Below are 19,168 nucleotides of genomic sequence, written 5' to 3' on the forward strand. Positions count from 1 at the left end.
ATATATATATATATATATATATATATATATATATATATCCTGATATCCTAATAATCACATCAAACAGGTGTGTACTATTTATCAGTATTAATTCTATTTTTTTATCCACAAGTCACTGTGTAATAGTTAAAACGATAATATATAAAAACTCTTTTTTTGTTTGTTTTTGTTTTTGTTTTTTTTCGATTTTGGAATCTGGTTTCACAGGCAAAATTGTAAAATAAAAATTGCATTTTTCACAAAATTAGAATTGTGTCACACTATAAGTGTATTTAAACAAAAGTTTTAAAAAGTAACTGTTTATTTAATGTATTGGTTTTGGCATATTTTAAAGGTAGGAGTATGTAAGCAAAATGTCAGAATTTACCAATTTATTAAACTGGGCACTTTTGGTACTCCACAATTCCTGCACACAAGTAGGACACAAAAAGACTGGGCTTTCCAGTTGGTTTTGTCCTGGCTTTCTTGCGTCGTGTCACTGAATCACACTAGTGGAATTTAATTCATGAATATTTCTGTTCCACGCCCATCCAAAAATTGCACAGACAGAAACAAGGTTGTTCTATATTGTGAGACAACAACAAAGTGAGACAAAATATACCATCCAGAAATGTCTGTTGTCTGTTTAATCATTCAATAAACTCATGTTTACTTTTTTAAACTCCATGTCTAGGTTTATTGCAAGAAGAGAAAAACTGTATGAAAAAATTCCTCTGGAAATAATTGGATGAAGAACCAAAGTGAGACATCACACCAAAATAAAAACTTAATAAAATTTCAACAAACAAATGCAAATAAATAAATGTATAGGATGTAATTATCTTTATGAAATAATAAAATCAATTGAAAGAAGAAACAAAAGCTACAGATGGCTTAGCGTAGCTATTTTGCCTATTTCTTTGCTAGCAAAAATAACATATAATGTTCCTGTATTGTGATCCAGCCATGACCCAGATATAACTCATTTAATTTATACTGTACAGTGACATTGTTATCAGAGGCATTAAATCCACACAGTCAGCATGTTCTGTTCCTTATGGGTTTCTTTTCATAATGTACATGTAATGTTTGCCTTTCCAACCAGCTTTGTTTTGGTGTCCAAGGTCCAAAATTCATTGTTAGAGATTGTGACTTATCTCTATTTTACTTAGAATAATAAAAATAGTAAAAAAAAAAAAATTAAAAAAACTTTTGTGCTACTTCTGCAACACTGGTGCCTAGCTTAGTTCAACAAGCAGCATATGACTAATCTGGCCACAAGTCCTGCATCTTTTTGGTGGTTTCTGAATACATTTCTTCAGACTACCTTCTTGTCTTGGAAACATTAATGCAATTCTTAAAACAATCACAGGACAATATTAAAGATTTCTGTTTACTGTCTGAAATAAAGAAAACAAAATACAAGTTAATTTTAATGTAATTACTTTGAAATATAACGATGCAATTTTGAATTAAATTAATTTCACTGGATCATAATTATGTCAAAGTGAAGCTTCATCTTAGATTTTTGTTGAAAATCTTTAATTAGGATCCAAAGATTATGAACCCAGAGAAAATGGTGTCATCATCTTCATCAGCAAACAGGCCATTGAACAGTTCTCCTCCAACTACCTGCAGCCACACTTTGTCCCCCACATCCAGGTGCAGCACAGCGCCCCCTGCTGCCTGGTCCTCGCTGGTCTGGTAGTTGTCCGTGGTGTGGATGATTTTTACCCCGTTCTTCATAAGGGCCACTTTCACGTTTCTGGAGAAGACGGTGATGTGGTAGGTGAAGAAGTAGGCGCCAGCTACGGGGCACGTAAATCTCCCTGTCTGTGAGTCGTAGTGGTTCTGTTGGTTATAAATGATCTTGTCGAACCGGATCGGCAGGTTGGCTGGTGGAAGTTTACTACGCGCTGTGAGTCCTACGGAGAAAGCGCTTTTGGGGATGACAGGAGACTCTCCCTTTTCGCCGCTTTCGCCCTTCTCACCCCGAGCACCCCTTTCACCACGGTAACCAATGTTTCCTTTGTGACCCGGCACACCCAATTCTCCCTTAGGCCCTGGCTTACCAGGGGGTCCCAGAGGCCCCTGAATACCTCTGTCACCTCTTAGGCCAATTTCCCCCTTTGGACCATGTGGTCCTGGCGGACCTAAATCTCCTTTAAGTCCTTGGGGTCCTGGCAAACCAAGTTCTCCCTTGCTTCCTTTTATGCCAATTGGTCCCTGTATTCCTTGGGGCCCCATTTTTCCTGGAGACCCCTTTTCTCCATTTTCTCCTTTTTTCCCTTTAGGCCCAAGATTACCAATAGCACCTGGAGAGAACGAATAAAGAAATAAATAAAACTAGGAGTGAAAACTGACACTCATTACAAGCCTAGCTGTATTTTATAATCATTTTACTTGACAAATCAAAGCAATGCCTTTTGTAACTTTTAAAAGGGGGCATTGTTTACAACATTTTTACACCACTTCTGGTGGAAGAACTTGTGGACAACCATTAGCCATGAACCTGGCTAATCTGGACTTAATGGCAGAAAAACATAGAAAAACAGCACATCACCCTGAATATAGCATGTGGCAATTGGTGGTGTCTATGTCATGCTGAGGGGATGGTCTCTTTTTGTCAGCAGAGACAGGGAAAGTGGTCTCTGCTGATAAAAGACGCATGTTGCCATCTTTTATCAGAAGATAAAAAGAAGATGCATAATAGCAAAATACAGAACAATCCTGTAAAAGCTGTTTGAGGTTATAAAAGACTAAACATGGGTGTGGACTCCTGCAAATGCATGTGTTAGAATGGCCCAGTCAAAGTCCAGATTTTACTCTCACTCTTGGCAGACATATAGGTGCGCAAAACTGGTTAGAAACATATTGCAGTAAAGTACTGCAGTGAAAGGAAGTACTTCAAAGTATTAGCAGTTCACTACTCAAGTTACCTTTATAGTAAATATTGTGAAGGCATTGATGACACACTTTTAGATTTTTATAAGAAATGTTGGAAGCCATGAGATATTTCTTTTCTTCTACAAATTTAGACCCTGCTTCAAAATGGTCTGCCACATAAAATTACATTAGTCGTTGTAAAGTTTCTAATTGTTCTTCAAGGGAAATGAATACTTTTGTAAGATATTGTAAATTTGTAATTTAACACCAACAGAAATATACTGGGTTTTATTCTTTTGCAAGGTCGTTATTTTTAGTACATACCAGTGTCTCCTTTGGTTCCTTTTAGGCCATCGGTACCAGCTGGTCCCGAAGGGCCAACTTCACCTTTACACAAAACATCAATACATAATTGTTTTTTAAATGTTTGCAATCAACACTTTGATGATAATATATTGAAACACATATTCCAATTAAATATGGCTCAAGTCATATTACAGTCAAGTCTTTAAACAGTCTTCTTTCTGAACTTGCCTTGGTCTCCTTTGTCCCCTGTGAGTCCGTCTCTACCGTCTCTCCCTGGTGAACCATTGTGACCAGGATCGCCTGGTATTCCAGGATACCCACAAATGCAGCCTTTACTTGGTATTGTTTCCTCTGCAACACATCTGACGACCAAGAGCAGGAGCAGGAGAGCAACCCTAAAGCTTATCTGCGACATTGCACATGCTGTACTTTTAGACTTTTAGAAGCTCAAGCATGGCACAGAGTAACTTTGATTACCCAAAAGTCTGACCCCGAGAGCCCCTTGCAACAGTGGCAAAGTACACAAGAGAAGCCAACGATTCACAGGCTGGGCAAAGCTTAACCAATGCATCCTCATTGGTCACTGTTTATGGTTTAGTTATTGACTGTGCTCCATCAGTTATGCATGGCCTGTGTCCCTTCAGATGCTTCTCTAGTCCGTCTGAGGCTAATAATAAGCTCAGACTCACAGTGTCTGAGAATAGGAAGGTAGAGAGTTTCACTTGAGCTGCCTGTCTGTGCAGAGGAAAAATAAGACATTAACCCTCGGCAAGTAGTTAAATGCTTTGACAGCTCACTGGAAGATTTTATATTAATTTATTGTACTGTAAAACGAATCTGATGTTTGAAGTGACCTTTAGATTAAAAAGCTGTTGCCTTTTGGTTTGATGGCTCACATTAATTAGACTTTGTTTACTTGTCCAGTGCTAACAGGGTTTTGGTTTCGCGTGTGCCATTAAGAAAGAGCAACACAAAGATCAGCTGGCATTAACAGGATCGGAGGCTTTCAACTATGAATAGCTGTGGTCAAAATATCCCGAATCCATCTGTTTTTTTAATTAATTTAAAACTGTTTTTCCCTGTCGATACTGAACAACCATGGCAGCTCGTGTCAATGCTTCCGCTTACAACCTTCTCCCAATTACATTGGTCTTATTTAATCCACATGTTTACAGGGTGTACAAAATCACCTATGCACATTACAACCACAAACCTTAACTTATGTCCTATGTAAGGGTGATGAAAGAAAAATTAAGCATGATTTTTAGACTTTTCAAACCTAAAATCTGAAAAGTGTGGCCTTCACCTCTATTCAGCCCCTCTGAGCTAACACTATGTATAGAAATACCACATCCTGCTTTCACAGCTGATAGTACTTCAGAGTATATTATATCTCTACTTTCTTTGTACAGGCTGAAATATTTCCATGTTCTTTGTATTTGTGTCATACCTGTTCCATTTCCAGATCTTCTGAGATAAGATATTGTTTTATAACTTTAAGGTGCTTTAAACCCTGATCTGTCTGCTGTGTTCCTTGATATGTATGATGTGATTTATGAATGACTGATAAAGATTTTTGGTTGCAGACCCCTGTAAGTTGAGTTTTTTTGGACAACATCCTCTTTTTCTTTCTCCAAATTAGAATTACATGTTTGTGTAGCTATTAAACTCAGGGGCCTGCAATAGAACTAGAAGCATCTAGTTCCATGAATTAATAAAAAAAAAAATCTAAACCAGGTCTTTGATTAATGTAATTTGGATTTTGGCAACACACACACTCAAATGATTCAATTTCTTCCCCTTCATTAAGGAAAAATGAACCTTCAACGTCATTAGAAGAGCATTGAGAGATTTGATTTCTTACTCGTGCTGCTAAACAAAAGGTTACTGTTACTCTGGCTCAAATCAGAAACCAGCATCCAAATAATTGTGCTGTACTGCAGACACTTTATTAGATTGTGCACAGTGAGCAGAGACAATAAGGATGGCGGCAAAGGAGGAGCGGGAACATAAAACTGAGATATGAGAAAAAGAACTCGGTGCTTGCAGTGAGCACACAGCATTCACCTCACCTCAGGGAAGACAAAAATACGTATTCATACTTTATTTTTCCAGTAATCCTTCTTACACACATCCACATATAAATAGATTTCCAAAATACAAACAGAACACACATAAACAGTGCACAATCAAGCAACATGTTTACCTGGCACCATGAACCTTTTATTGTCAAACGTGTTGGCTACTGCACATTCACATGTTGCACCGTGCACATGTGAATGTGCACGGTGCAACAGATAACAAACGAGGTGTAACAGATAACAAACGAGGGCATGGCTCAGAAGAAATGACGCTCATCTATAATTTAATACCAGCATATCAAGGACCCAGCCTTTGAAGTCCTATAACCAGGCACAACGTGAGGTTGATTTGGTTACAGAAGAAACAGCAACAAGTCTTCAGGCAAAACTGCAGAGACTTCGTCACTGATTGAGCCTTGCTAGGATTAAGGCTAAAGAATCACACAAGAACAGAATAGCCTATGATCACTAAAATATAGGAAATATATAAATAACAATACACCATGCCTAAACAGTCACTTTGAGTATCTCTGTAAACAAGTGTACAGTACAGATGGCTTTTATTGTAAATAGTTAAATAAACACAAAATACACATTGTGTAACCAAATAGTATAATACGGAGGTAAGAAGGCAAAAAAAAGAGAGAGAGAATAATACAGAAGAATCATGAAGACATAAATCTGCAGTGTAGCTGACATCATTTTATTAAGAAGTGAAGGAAAACAGTGTTGGGCAAAAGCAGCAATTACAGGGAAGTTGAGGTTAAGATGGCAGGTGTGGCAAAGCTTAGGAGAGTTTTATTTTAGGGCTACAGCATTTGTGGGATTAGTAGAAAAACAAAGTCTGAGATCAAGGATTAGAGGAGGGTCTACATGATCTGACGGTGCATACCGTAGCCCGTCATGCCAGCCTGGGAAGCGCCGCGGTTGCTGCCCATCTGCAGGCCGATCAAACTCTGGCCTTGGCGCAGCTGCTCTTCAGTAAACTCTCGTCGGTATCCCTGGGCTTTCCTGCGCGTGTACAACAAGAGGGTTAGTAGGTGTGTGTGAGGAGTCTGAAGGTGGGTTTTTGATGTTTTCAGAGGGTTTTTTTTTATACCTGTGGAACCAGTCTCGGTCACCTTTATATTGACCGTCGTCCTTTGTGACAGCCAAACTCCCCAGAGCCATCAGGGTTCTTTGCACTGCTGCCATGTCTTTTCCTATAACCAGCAAATATGTGGAAGAAAATGTTCCAGTCAGATAATAAAAGAACTACAAAAGTAAAAAAAATAAAAAAATAGCCCATCATGCAAAACACCAAATGTGGACATAAATTAACAGAAAATGTACATAATAAAATATGGTTGCAGCAACATCATGTGGGAATGATTTTCTTTAGTAGAAATAGAGAAGATGATCAGAGTTTTGGGAGAAATTGCATCCATAGGTATTGATATTTTTCAAACACTTTCAGTGTATTTTGTTGAGTCTTTACATGACAGACCAACACAAAGATGAGCCAAGCTGAATAAAGGAAATGGAGGCAGAGTTTTCAGTTTTTCAGTATTGAAAAATGTTGCGTGCATTTTGACTCATCCCAAACAACTTCCTTCAGAAGTCACCCAATTAGTACATAATAAAAGTACATAAGAGTCTTAGTCTGTGTAATTTAATATTAACATAAATGCAGCTGTTCTGTGAAGGCCTTAGATATTTGACAATGCCATCTCCACTGTGAAATATGGTGGTGGCAGCATTAAGATGTGGGGATGTTTCTCTTCTGCAGGGTCAGAAAAGCTGACCCACACTGTTAGAAGGTTGGATAAAGCTAAATGCAGGACAGTCCTGGTAGAAAAACCAGGCAGCTATTGGGAATAGACATCCGCCTTCCAGCAGAACAGCTCAGAGACCACTATATTAAAGTGGCCTAGTTAACGTTTGAACCTCTGCATTCAATCTGAGTGAAATTTGGCTATTTTGTATAGATAAATGGAGGGGAAAAATCAAGCTACTATGTGAAACATGCGTCTAAAGGGCTGCATTTGTGACTGCAATAAAAGGTCCCTCTACTGACAGAGAGGCTGAATACAAATGCACAGAAAATTTTTCAGATTTCATTTGTAAAAGATATGATGCTTTTTCTTCCACTTCAAACTTACACATATCTTTGTGCTGATCTGTTATATAAAGTTCAAATAAGATCGGTGGAAAATCTTGAAAATTGCAGTTTACAGATCCATCCATCCATCCATCCATCCATCCATCCATCCATCCATCCATCCATCCATCCATCCATCCATCCATCCATCCATCCATCCATCCATCCATCCATCCATCCATCCATCCATCCATGTCCTCACCTTCCCAGAGGTCCACAGTTTGAAAAATATCTGTGGTTGTGACTCCATAAGCTTCCGCTGCTTGCAGGAACTGGGAGATCTTCTCCATCTGTTTGAAGGCCATTTGAGTCTCAGGAATCTTTTTGATGGGTTCTTTGCCCCGCGGATAAAGACTGTTTATGAGTCGACAGAGAATCTGTTACGGAGGAAGGACAGAAGTCTGCCTTAGTCATCCTGCAAACAGAACCTTTGGTGCCAAGGCATGATGGGACTCTCAGTACTTGCTGGTATCTAATGTAATTCACAAGGTTTCGGTTGTTCTACAGAGTTTCTACTTTTGCTACTTAAAATTTTAACTCTCTGCCAGAACAACACACATATAAAGGTCAGCTAAAAACCTATAATTTTACATCAACCGTTGCATAAATTTGGATTTGTTATTTCGTGAGTCTTACCCTTAAAGGTGCTGTATAAATAAAGTTTTACTTACTTACTGATCCTCAGGAAGTAGCACAAAAGGACATTGAATTTGGTTTTTAAAACTGAAATGTATTTAAAATTCTCCAATAATTAAAAAAATAATAATGCTACCTTAAATTAACTTGTAAGAAGGGTACATTTTTAGTTAAGCGGCTGCCCTTTTGTGAAGAAATTTTCCTCCTGTTTTTTACTTTCATGGATTTTTCAGAAAAAAATTGTTTTAGCAGGTTTATCTAGCATTTAGCTAAAAGACAGCAGTGCACAGCCTGTTGTGAAGTTCAGAAAAATTAAGTCTTAGCAACAATTTTTTTTTTCTCTTAAGTTGCTGAAAATCCCTAAATATGTGGTTAGAAAGACATAGCAGGTTGCAGGTTAAAATTGTATATGTTTCTATTTTTTTAATAAACCTTTAGTGAGTAAAACAGTTTTTCTAAATCTCTACCTTGAGAACAATTTTTATTAAGCGTAATACATAAGAGGGCACATAAATTGGCCATCACATAGCAGCCATTTCATATTTGTCATCATTATTATGTTGCATCTTAAATAATTCAAAGTATATCTATTTTAGGGACTGTAGCCGCTCACCGTTCCGTCCATCAGCCACGTCTGGAAGTTCTGCTTGCCCGGCTGCGGTTTCTCCAGGTTTCCTCCACACTGTGCGACTATCCAGTCCACCAGGCGCTGCTCCAGGTCAGGATCGTACTTCTGTTCAATCTTCTCCTGCACCTCCCGGCTCAGTCCATAACTGGGCCCTCGGTTCGCCATGGCAGGCCTTCCTTAGAATCTATAGTGAACAATGTGTGGGCGTCCAGCTGTCCTGAAGGAAGTAGGTGTTACAGACTGAGTTACATGAGAATAAAAACAAAAACAAACTTGTGCAAGGCATTGTGTGTTATTTCTCACACACATTGCATTGCAAAAATATTTTCTACTTTGTCTTGTTATAGAAACTTCACTGAGCTATTATGAACAAAACCAATAGAAAGCAGTGCATAGGAAGTGGAGGAAAGTCATGCATAATATTTAATATTTCTTACAAATAATAATCTAGAAATATGCGGTCCATTTATTCAGCTGTAATTGTCCATTTTGTCTTACCTGCATGTGCTAGTTTATCTTTAGCATCGTCACTTGTTTTCATGCGCATCTTTGTGCCACTTTGCTTATTTTTCGTTGTGTGGGTTTGTCTATACTAGCTTTGCAAATCAAGAGACTAAAATTAAGAAAAAAAAATAGCTCAAAGTCCATTAGATTGTATAAAGATTGTTGACAAAAATTTATACGTAGTGCTGTTTGAGAATTTTGAGAATTTCTGGCCTCTGACTGGACCATTGCAATTATATTGGAGCTCTGGCTGCATGTTTCAGGTTGTCCTGCTACAAGGTGGACCTCTGAACCAAGTCTCACTTTTCATGCAGCTTCCAACAGGTTTTCTGTTCTTGCTGATCTTGCAGCCTCCCTTTCCATTTTGAAGAAAAGCTTACCCACAGCATGATGATGCCCCCACCATGCTTCATCATGTGGATGGTGTGCAGAAACCTCTGAGGACACCATGGAACAGAACAGCTCTGTTCATACTGAAATAAGAGTTCACAGGAAAATCTATTTCTAATTCTAAACGCTACTGGCTGCACTGGATTTTATTTATTTTGTTAAACTGACAACCCTAATTTCCTTTGAGTTCACATTCATGCTCTATTTTATGTTGTTCTATCACTTAAAATCTCGCTAGAAAACCTCGAATTTACGACTGAAATAAAACTAAATGAAAGTAATGAATAATTTAATTTAATTTAATTAATAATTTTTTATTGAATATTTTACTTCCATGCCTTCTGCTGCACAAACCAGCAAATCTGTGGAGGCAGTGAAAAAGGAAGGGTGTGGTCTCTTGGCTGCCGTCCCGAGCGAGGACAAGCCCTCTTATTGCTATGACAACAATCTAACCTGCTTCCGGCTGGCTGGGCGCAGTGATGCTGCTTCATATGACCTACAGTGGACAGTGACGCAAATTAAATCCCCGAATGTGTGCAGAAACTTCAAATGCGCGCAGAACAGCCATGTTCACAGCTGATCGTGGGCATCGCAGCCTGCAACTGTGTTTTGCAAAATCATGTCAGATCCGCTGTGACGTAAACCTTCTCTTTTCTGCATCTTTTCGAAACGAGCAGTTTTTCCAAGTTAAAAAAAAAATATTTTCTTCTAAAATGTTTTTCACCTTCCGGTTTCAGCCTTTGCAACGCATTTTGCTGATTCTTCGAACTGTTTTAGAATATATATATATATATTTTTAAAACTGCTGCGCACACAAATCTGCGACATATTGCATCGCTTGCATAAACATGATGCCTCACATATGGCAAACGCGCTCTCAATAGTTTTCAAGGATGAAATGTGTCACTTACTGGAAAGGAAAGAGTGATGATCACTGATGTCCCGTTTCCCAACACTTGAGCTGATTCAGAGCAATGACGATGACGCTGAAGTGCCGAAGCATCCATAAAGCGCAGGACGAGCGAGCGCGCCTCCGGGCCAGACTGGACCTCACTCTGTCCGGGAGGGGCGACTCGCTGGGTTTTATATGCACCAGCTCCACCGAGAGGGGGCCGAGGGGGGCGGAGGGGCCCCGGGGGGCCTGCGGACGCTCAGCAGCGGAATGCGACGTGACTCCTCTGTCCCGGATGGCGGTCAGTGTGTTAGTGCCTGCTCAGCTGTGTGCAAAGTGAACCCCTCCACCTCTCAGCCCTCAGCAAGCGAGGCCACATGAATGCGTCAAATCAATTGTCTGCAAGCCAATACTGATCAGCTCTGTGTCCAAAACAACCCCCACAATATTATCTTATCCTCAGAGTCAGCTAAATTCAGTTCAGTGATTTGATCACTGGCTCCTCACTCATATTTATTTGCACAACCGGTAAAAAATAATAATAAAAAAAATACATTGAAAAAAACGTGTAGAAAAATAATTTAAGAAATATTTCTTTTATTGCAGTAAACTGAAAAACTCTGAAGACATTTTTTTTATTTAAAAATACAGTATGTCAACTTTTCCTGTCCAAGCCTTTCAGAGGAGGAAGGAAGGATACAAGGAATGATACAAAGAAGTATTATGTGGAAAAAGTTGTTCGTAAGAGACGATTTGGAGGACCTAGAGCCACAGATTGCTCACCCACGCCTTATAACATTTCACTTAGTCAAAGCAGAGACAAAGATTTTGACCACTTCTCCTGTTGAACGATCTCTACGTTGTTCAGAGTTCTGGATTCTCTTTTCCACAGTCTTCTCTTTCGCTAACCTCTCAATCTTGTGTCAGTTTTATCATGTAGTTTTGGATCCTTATCCCACTGAAAGACCTAATGATGATCTGTCGTAGTTCATTAGTGGAACCCACCAGACCTTTTTCCTTTGAATGTCTCCATACTTCAAAGACGTCTCGATGTTTGCACTCAACGACAGGCCCACAGCATCACAGCATCCGCCACTGTACTCAACAAAAGCTGTTACATCTTTTTCTAAATATCAATATTTTGTTTGACCCTGAACCAAAATTGAGTGTTTGTCTTAAATGACCAAAGAACACAGTTCAAAGCACAGTACCAGGAGAGTTTAGCAAACTCATTGTGATGGCATTTTCTTCCAACCACAAACAACTGGTTGGCATGTTTGCTGAGGTCTTTAATTCTGAGCTTTGTGGGTGTTTTTACTCCCCTAAGCATCCTTGTCACCGAGGCAAAACAAACCTTGATCCTCATTCAACCCAGTTAAAGTGGGTAAAACTAATAGGTCTTTGTGTTACCCTGGAAACAGTGAGTTGAAGATTACTAATTAGAAGTTCCTAAAAAAAATAGAGAAATGTAAAAAAAAAAAAAATTGACCAAAAATGCTTGTATTATTTTCATTTCAGAGGAATAGTTCCAGTTACCAATAACTGTTTTTGTAGAAGACTTATTTCTCACCATGAGATGTTTGTTAATGCTGTTTCAAGAAAATATATATATTTTTATTTTAAAGAATTTACACATCTTTAGCAGGAGTTCCAGTACATGAGGACGGCCAAAGACACTCTCATCCTTTCACTTAGCTTCCTTCTGTAAAATGACATTTAGACATAAGCATAAAAAATGACCGGCAACGGAGTTCAGTCATCACTTAAAGGTCAGCTGTGCTGTTAAAAGGAGTTGAGAGAAAGTGGTTGATTTGCCCCATTAAACACAGAGTAGCTAGTGGACAATTACATGTTAATAATCAACTATTCAGCTGGTTCCTTCAGTGACTAAAGGACAGCAGGATTCAGAAGGATATGGAGAAAAAGAAATAAACCTCCGATGGCCACGACAGAAAACCACAAATAGTAAAATCTCAGAGCCAAGATTCACAGGGCAGTCAGGATAAATACTTTGCACTTTATGTTCTTGTTCAGTGATGACGCAAATGACACGAAAATGTCTTTAGTTGTTTTGCAGTAACACTGCTTTGAGGTGAGATCCCATCAGTTTTTGTTGCGTTTCTCCAGTAACTGTAAAAGATTTCTAAATTCTGTTTCATTTCTCATATGGTCATATGATCTGAAATACAACTGAGATCGAAAAGTCCATGTGAAATCTGAAAAATAACTAATCCAAAATGATTGCGGCAATTTCATCTGTGTTGCTTTGGCAAGTTTTAAAATGAGTGTGAAGAGCCAATACTTGTGTATCGCATGACAAACTGATCATCTGTAAGCGACAGCATGTGCAGGAAACATTGACATCTGATAATCGTCTTAGTAGCTGATGTTCTAGGAAATAAACATTAAGGTTAATCTATGCAAAAGATGAGGAAATCAACTGAGATAATTGATTTTCTTAATATCAGCATAGTTTGGGATTATCAACATGTTGGAACACTTAAATGTGTCCAAGTTTCCAACATCTGAGCCAAACTGTCACCCTCTGATAAAAACAAAATTGATCTTAATGTCCAGGAGCCACAAAGATCATGCCCATCTCTTTTCAACTGTCCAGAATGCAGTGAACTTTACATCTACAGACACAGAGAAAGTGTCAAGAAAGGAAGAAGATGTCTTACTGTCAGCAGAGACAAAGATTGAGCTAGTTTGATGCAACAACAACAAAAATGATTGGAGGAGTCAAGGTGAGGTTTTGAAATCGGAAACACTGTACCAAGCATGGTGGTGGAAGTATCATGCTCATGTTTTACTGTCAGTGGAGCTGGTATGTTGCACAAAATAAAAGAAGTAATGGAGTGGAAGACTACCTTCACTTTTTAAGCTTAATTTCAAAATCAACTCCAAGATGGCTTTTTGAACACAAGTTTTCCAGCTGGACAATGACTCAAAACCCAAACCAGAACTAGTGTTGGAAAACCTTCAGAGGAAAGTTATAAACTACAGCTAAAAGCCAGGTTCACAATGATATCCCAATAATTTAAGAGTTCCATTATATCTGTAAATAAATGTTCATATTCAGCTGATATTAGTGGGGGCATAAGCATACATTTAAGCATGTGTATCATATACAACATTATGCGTCTACAAACTCTCCAGATTAATGACATTCATCCCACTGATGAATGTATGGAAACTTCCAACCTGCATTATTAATGTCAGACTCTATAAAGCTCAGTTTGAATGTAAAAAAACCCAACAAAAATAAAGTTCTTGTTTCATGAGAAAAATAAACCCTAGTTTAACAAGTTTGGGTCCTTGCCTCTTCTTTAACAGTATCAAGCTGTAATTGGTCAGACATTCTTGTTCATCTACTTTAATTTTAGACCTAAAGGAAACATGTTCTTGGTGTAGTGTTCAAAATATAGAACATAGAACTAAAAGAATATTCCCTTTATTCTTTCTACAATAAAGGTTAAAGTTTATAAAATGCTCCCTTTGTAAATGATAATGTTTACTTTGCTTTTACTCCGCCATGTGAAGAAACTTAAGACCTGCACTCTGGTGTGCACAGGTTTTATTGACTAAAAATAGGTGAAAATTGGATAAAAAGGCACAGGAAAACTGTGTATGCTAGGAGATAAAGGGGAAACAGTAACAGTAAAAAATGACAACAAACATGGCTAATCATAATTCTCAATACAAGAACCAGAAACATACAAATGCAACCTGAAAGTTTTAGGGTTCATTACCGCTTGCAACATGAGATGCTAGTGATGACAGACAAAATATAGGACAAAAAAAAATTGATGCATCATAGGTGACATTTGGCAGAGCAACATGCCATTGTTTGGTTATCTTTCCTTGAGGGCAGACTTCCCAGTTTGCAGTGTATCCTGAACATCTTTTCTATCCCTTCTTCAGACCAGGGTGGTCAGCTTGTCTATCAGATCGTCAATAGTGTAGACTATGAGCTTGATGTCATCCTTCTCGGACATGCGGTGCTGGCCGTTCCGCCTCAGAATGATGTCCACATCGGGGCTGAGGACACGCTCTGCGACCTGCATGGAGACGTGCCAGGGGACGTCCTCGTCTTTGAGGCCGTGAATGAGCCTTACGGGGCAGGTGATGGGGATAGGGCTCTGAAGGACACAGTGGTTTTCCGCCTCACGCAAGAAGTCCATGCTGAACTTGTAAAAACCTTCCTCTGTGTGTTTGCTGGGGAGTGACCACTCCCCTTTTTCCTCTAGCTCCTTGCGAGTCTGTGAGTTTAAATATGGAGATCACACAAAAACATTAAAAGAGAAAAAAAAAATAAAAAAAAAACTGACTGTGAAACACAGCTGACATACAGCGTGATCCAACATGGTCTCACCTCTAATGGAAGAGAGTTGAACGCCGTGACAAAGTGATCAGCAGCAGAAGCGATGCCGACCAGTGCAGCGGTTTTCTCTGGTCTTGCAATGGCTGCCAGCAGCATGAGCCAACCGCCCAAACTGGATCCTACCAAGATCTGCAAAGAAGCAAAACCACCACAGAATGAGTTGGATGAGAGAAAAAGAACATCTGAAAACACCAAGTAAAACTAAATGAATAAATTAGCCAAAGAAGACAGATGCCAAAGGTAACAAAATCCTAATCCAATATGTGACCAAAGAGCGCCATCTTCTGGATATATGGTAAAAAACAAAATATATATATATTTTTTAAAAGATCTCACTAGCTTTTTTTATGACAAAGAATCTCCCCCAAAAAACATTGTTTGTGGTTGTAAGATGTCAAAATTAGGAAAAGTTCAAGACGTGTGAGGATTTTTCATTAGATTTTACTTTGTTCTATGAGTGTTTTTTTTTTTTCTTGCTTTCAGAAGGCCTTTCAAACCAGTAATCCCCATTATCCAACTTAAAATTATTTTTTTTATTTAAGGGGTAAGCTGAAAAGTTTACAATTTGAAACGTATTTGTGTTGAGATGTAACCTATAGTTAGAAGACAGCAGGGTTTTCCTTTATGAGTCTACAGCTGTTTGAGATCCTTACCATATTGTTTTTGTCAAGTGTAAAACAAAACATATGAAGTCAGATGGTGCTTAAATTGTCCAAAAGAAAAAATGAAAAATAACAACAAAAAAAATCAAAGGATGAAAAATATGTACCTGTGGTCCTTCTGTTAACTCATCTAACACATAAAGAACATCTTTTTTCCAGACACCAACTGTTCCGTCAGGTAGCGCCCCCTCTGAGGCTCCATGTCCTGTGTAGTCAAACCTGGAAGAACAGAAGCAGAACAAGAGATGCCTGTAAGAAGTAGACTATAAGGTCATGGCAAACCATTCGTAGATGGACATTTTTTTCCTCATGCCTCATATTTATTTTTAAATAATTAGGGATCAGATGCTTAAACATCAGTTGAAAACAACTATCATAGTTCTAGCCACAGGCCTTACAAATGTGTCTCAAAAATTTTATATTGGTAAAATCTATTTAAAAAGTGAAACACATTTATTTCATCTTGCATATTTTATTTCTGTTATTTTTGATGATGATGGCTTACAGCTAGTCAATTAAATCTTAGCATCCCATAAAATCAAGACAATACAAAAGACTAAATACAGATTTTCAAAGCAGAAATGTTATTTTATAACCTACAAAATCTTTGGGAAGAAAAACAAGTGGGGAGATCCTTCGAGAACAAGTAGAAGAAGAAACTTCCCAGGTCTACTTGTGAGAAGCCATGTGCATTTCAGAAACTAATAAATTGTGATCAAGCTCAAGAACTGAACTTATTAGAATTTTAGCATGCCAAAGTGAATTTTAGAAGAAGGGTCGATGCTAAATATTAATTCTTCAAATAAATGTTCCATATTTACATAAATAGAATCTTTTTCTCTGTGTCTACAGAGATAATTGACTGTGAAGATGTTAAAAACCACTCAAATTGTGTCACTGCTGAAGCTTTTGGCCATGATTGGACATGTAGAAAGCACACAAGGTAAGCCAGACAAACTGGTATGAGTGTTAAGCAAGGTAATGGAAAAAAAGAATGAATCAGCATGTTTATCTTTGAAAAATACACGTAGTTCATCACAAAATAACTTATACTACAGTGCAGTTGGATTGCACTGTTGCCTTGCAGCAAGAAGATACCCAGGTTCTCCCTGGGTACTCTGAATCCTCCCAAAGTCCATAACATAATGACTGCTGGGTTAATTGATCTCTCTTAGTTCTCCTTAGTCCATGGGTGTCTTTCCTATTCATCTCTACATTTCCCTGCATATATCTGGGGATAGACATCCCCAGATATATGCAGTGCTAAATCAGTGTTCCAGATGTACTTTGTTCAGATCTGCTCAGGGGTCGAAGTGTCGTCTTCTGTGATGGGTTTGGGTGACTTACCTGAGGTATGAGTGCCCTAACGACCTGCAGAACTCTTCCAGAGCCTCAGCTTTCTGGCCATTCATGTTGGAGCCATAGCCTGGCAGAAACACCACTCCTGGGCTCTTCCCCTTCACCCTCATGTAAGCTAGCTTTGGAAGGTCTGGTCTGGATGCAAACTGAACTGTTGATTTGTGTCTTCTGTCCGCTGTGCAACACAATGTTATTAGTTACCAAGCGATGCGTCTTATTATAAAATGTCAACACAAAGAAGGCGTAAACTGTGTTGGATAAAGCGAAAACTGGCAGATACGGCATGGCAGCACCGTCGTCACGCCTAATCGAAGCTAATTAAAGCACAACGTGTTCAAAAACACTATAATAATTACAGATGGTGTTAGAAGCTGTTATCAGAATGAAGAGTAGCAGTGATTATGGTTGGAAGGTCTATATTACACACCTTTAGTTCACATTCCTTACATTTTTAAGGACGTCACGGCCGCCACACCCCCTCTTGTTTATTTATTCGAGCTGAGGGACGTTTGAGCGTTGCAAATTTAATCCTAAAAGGAGAAAGGAATTGCACAAACCTTGCAGGTGTTGTGAAGGAAGAGCTGCGACCCTTGCATTTCTTAACATTAGTGAAAGTCCTTTGCGACAAGACCTCAGCGACACGGCTGCCATACTGTTCCGCGAACACTAACGAAGTATCGCGAGAAAAGCTGTAGCAGTTCTCGTTTTGTAAGAGAGTGGTTAACGTTCCAGTAATGGGGGTTCTGTAACCCCATGACTCCAAAGCCGCTTGTGGGGAACTTGTCCCTTAGCTTTTTGCTGCCTTAACCAAAAGTGTGCTTCAAGAGTTTGTGTTTGGACAGTTTGTTAGTTTTCCACCCATTTCTGTAAACATGTGCCAGTATGATGACCAATAAATAACCAATAGAGAGGGTAATGAAACTGTCAAATGAATCAAGTTTCAGTTCAACGTACTAAATATAGCACCTGAACTGTAACCCTGATAATTACTTCGATGATACCTTAATCTGTATTTTATTATAGTAGCAAAATGTCACACATTTTGTGACATTTTAAGGTTAACCTCTTGTTCCCTTTGACTTGGGGAGCAAGGGGTTATTAGTAGGCTGATTTAAAGTGAAAATGAAAGAGGTCCCCTCCCTACTTCATTGTGCCATCCACAGTAGACTATTCTTGGATCGTTTAAACAAGCTTCATTTCAGCTCAGTTTTTGTCTTGTTTACTCTGTGAAAAAAAGCGGAACATTTTAGCCAAGATTGAAGGTGTTAATTTTGGAGCAGCAGGTTCTTTGTTAGTTATCTTCTCAGTCTAGGATGACATAAGTCTTACACCATACAAAAAGACAAAGCAAAGACAATGAGAGATAAAAGCACTGTGAAACAAAGGGAACACAAAAGAGAACTTCAAATAAAAATTGACAGCAAGAGTCAGTAGAAAGATGAAGAGACATGTCTATAGAGATTCATAAACACTAGACAGTGGAATGTTAAACCAAGTTTGTATTATATTCTTATATTCTTCAACAATCTTGTTCTTAAAATGCCACAAACTGGGCAATCAGTGCAAGTTAAACCATTTCTCATTATAGGCACAGACACCCAGAAAAGCTGAGCACCTTTCAGATATTCTGTCTGCATGACTCCGGTACAGAAAAAATATATAAATATATACATCGACAGACAACATAAACATTTATAAAAATAACAGCTACACTATCACTGGAAGGTACATGGTACTAGATACTGCTAGATGTATACTGGCAACTGCAGTTTCACATCAAGAATATCTGAAAACACGTGAAACTAAACACTGTGTGTATGAGTACCTGTGTATTCTTCCCCATAAGAATGGAGTTTCTGTATGACGTTTGCATGGAAGCCAGAGTACCTAGAGGACTAATGCATGTGCATGCATTAGTCCTAGAGGACTAATGCATGCATTAGTCCTAGAGGACTAATGCATGCACATGGACTGCATGAGTCCATGTGCATGCATTAGTCCTCTAGGTACTCTGGCTTCCTCCCACAGCTCAAAAACATACTAGGTTAATTGGTTACTTTAAATTGCCCTTAGGCATAAGTATGTGCATGGTTGTCTATCCTGAGTGTCCCTGTGTTGCCCAGTCAAGGACTGGCGACATGTCCAGGTTGCATTGCTTGTCGCCCAATTACCGCTGGAGTGAGACATCATCTCTTTGCCCTGCAATATGTAGTCATTGTATCTTTGGACGTGGAATAAATTTCCACAACTATGTATGTGACCAAAACACAACTTTTGCCACCATAAATATATTTCAGTCTGTTATTTTTTTTATGCACTGC

At 38.7% G+C, this 19,168-nt stretch overlaps 3 protein-coding genes across 3 annotated transcripts; all 3 read right to left on the reverse strand.

The window, feature by feature from the left end:
- Positions 1-666: 666 nt before the first annotated feature.
- On the reverse strand, positions 667-3,683 carry c1qtnf9 (C1q and TNF related 9). The gene is made up of 3 exons (XM_055037640.1): positions 3,400-3,683; positions 3,190-3,252; positions 667-2,294 (listed from the first exon to the last, which is right to left on the reverse strand). The coding sequence occupies exons 1-3, from the start codon at positions 3,584-3,586 to the stop codon at positions 1,525-1,527; spliced, it is 1,020 nt and encodes a 339-aa protein (XP_054893615.1). The 5' UTR covers positions 3,587-3,683; the 3' UTR covers positions 667-1,524.
- Positions 3,684-5,260: 1,577 nt separating this feature from the next.
- On the reverse strand, positions 5,261-10,766 carry tagln3b (transgelin 3b). Its single transcript, XM_055037140.1, has 5 exons — positions 10,462-10,766; positions 8,642-8,873; positions 7,595-7,769; positions 6,352-6,454; positions 5,261-6,263 (listed from the first exon to the last, which is right to left on the reverse strand). Exons 2-5 carry the CDS (start codon positions 8,819-8,821, stop codon positions 6,122-6,124), a joined length of 600 nt encoding a protein of 199 aa, XP_054893115.1. The 5' UTR covers positions 8,822-8,873; positions 10,462-10,766; the 3' UTR covers positions 5,261-6,121.
- A 3,236-nt stretch (positions 10,767-14,002) lies between these two features.
- On the reverse strand, positions 14,003-17,509 carry abhd10b (abhydrolase domain containing 10, depalmitoylase b). Its single transcript, XM_055037891.1, has 5 exons — positions 17,405-17,509; positions 16,836-17,022; positions 15,596-15,707; positions 14,818-14,955; positions 14,003-14,704 (listed from the first exon to the last, which is right to left on the reverse strand). Exons 1-5 carry the CDS (start codon positions 17,496-17,498, stop codon positions 14,363-14,365), a joined length of 873 nt encoding a protein of 290 aa, XP_054893866.1. The 5' UTR covers positions 17,499-17,509; the 3' UTR covers positions 14,003-14,362.
- Positions 17,510-19,168: the final 1,659 nt, after the last annotated feature.

The sequence above is a fragment of the Poeciliopsis prolifica genome, unplaced genomic scaffold (assembly GCF_027474105.1).
Source record: "Poeciliopsis prolifica strain line A6 unplaced genomic scaffold, Auburn_PproV2 SCAFFOLD012, whole genome shotgun sequence".
Lineage (NCBI taxonomy): Eukaryota > Metazoa > Chordata > Actinopteri > Cyprinodontiformes > Poeciliidae > Poeciliopsis > Poeciliopsis prolifica.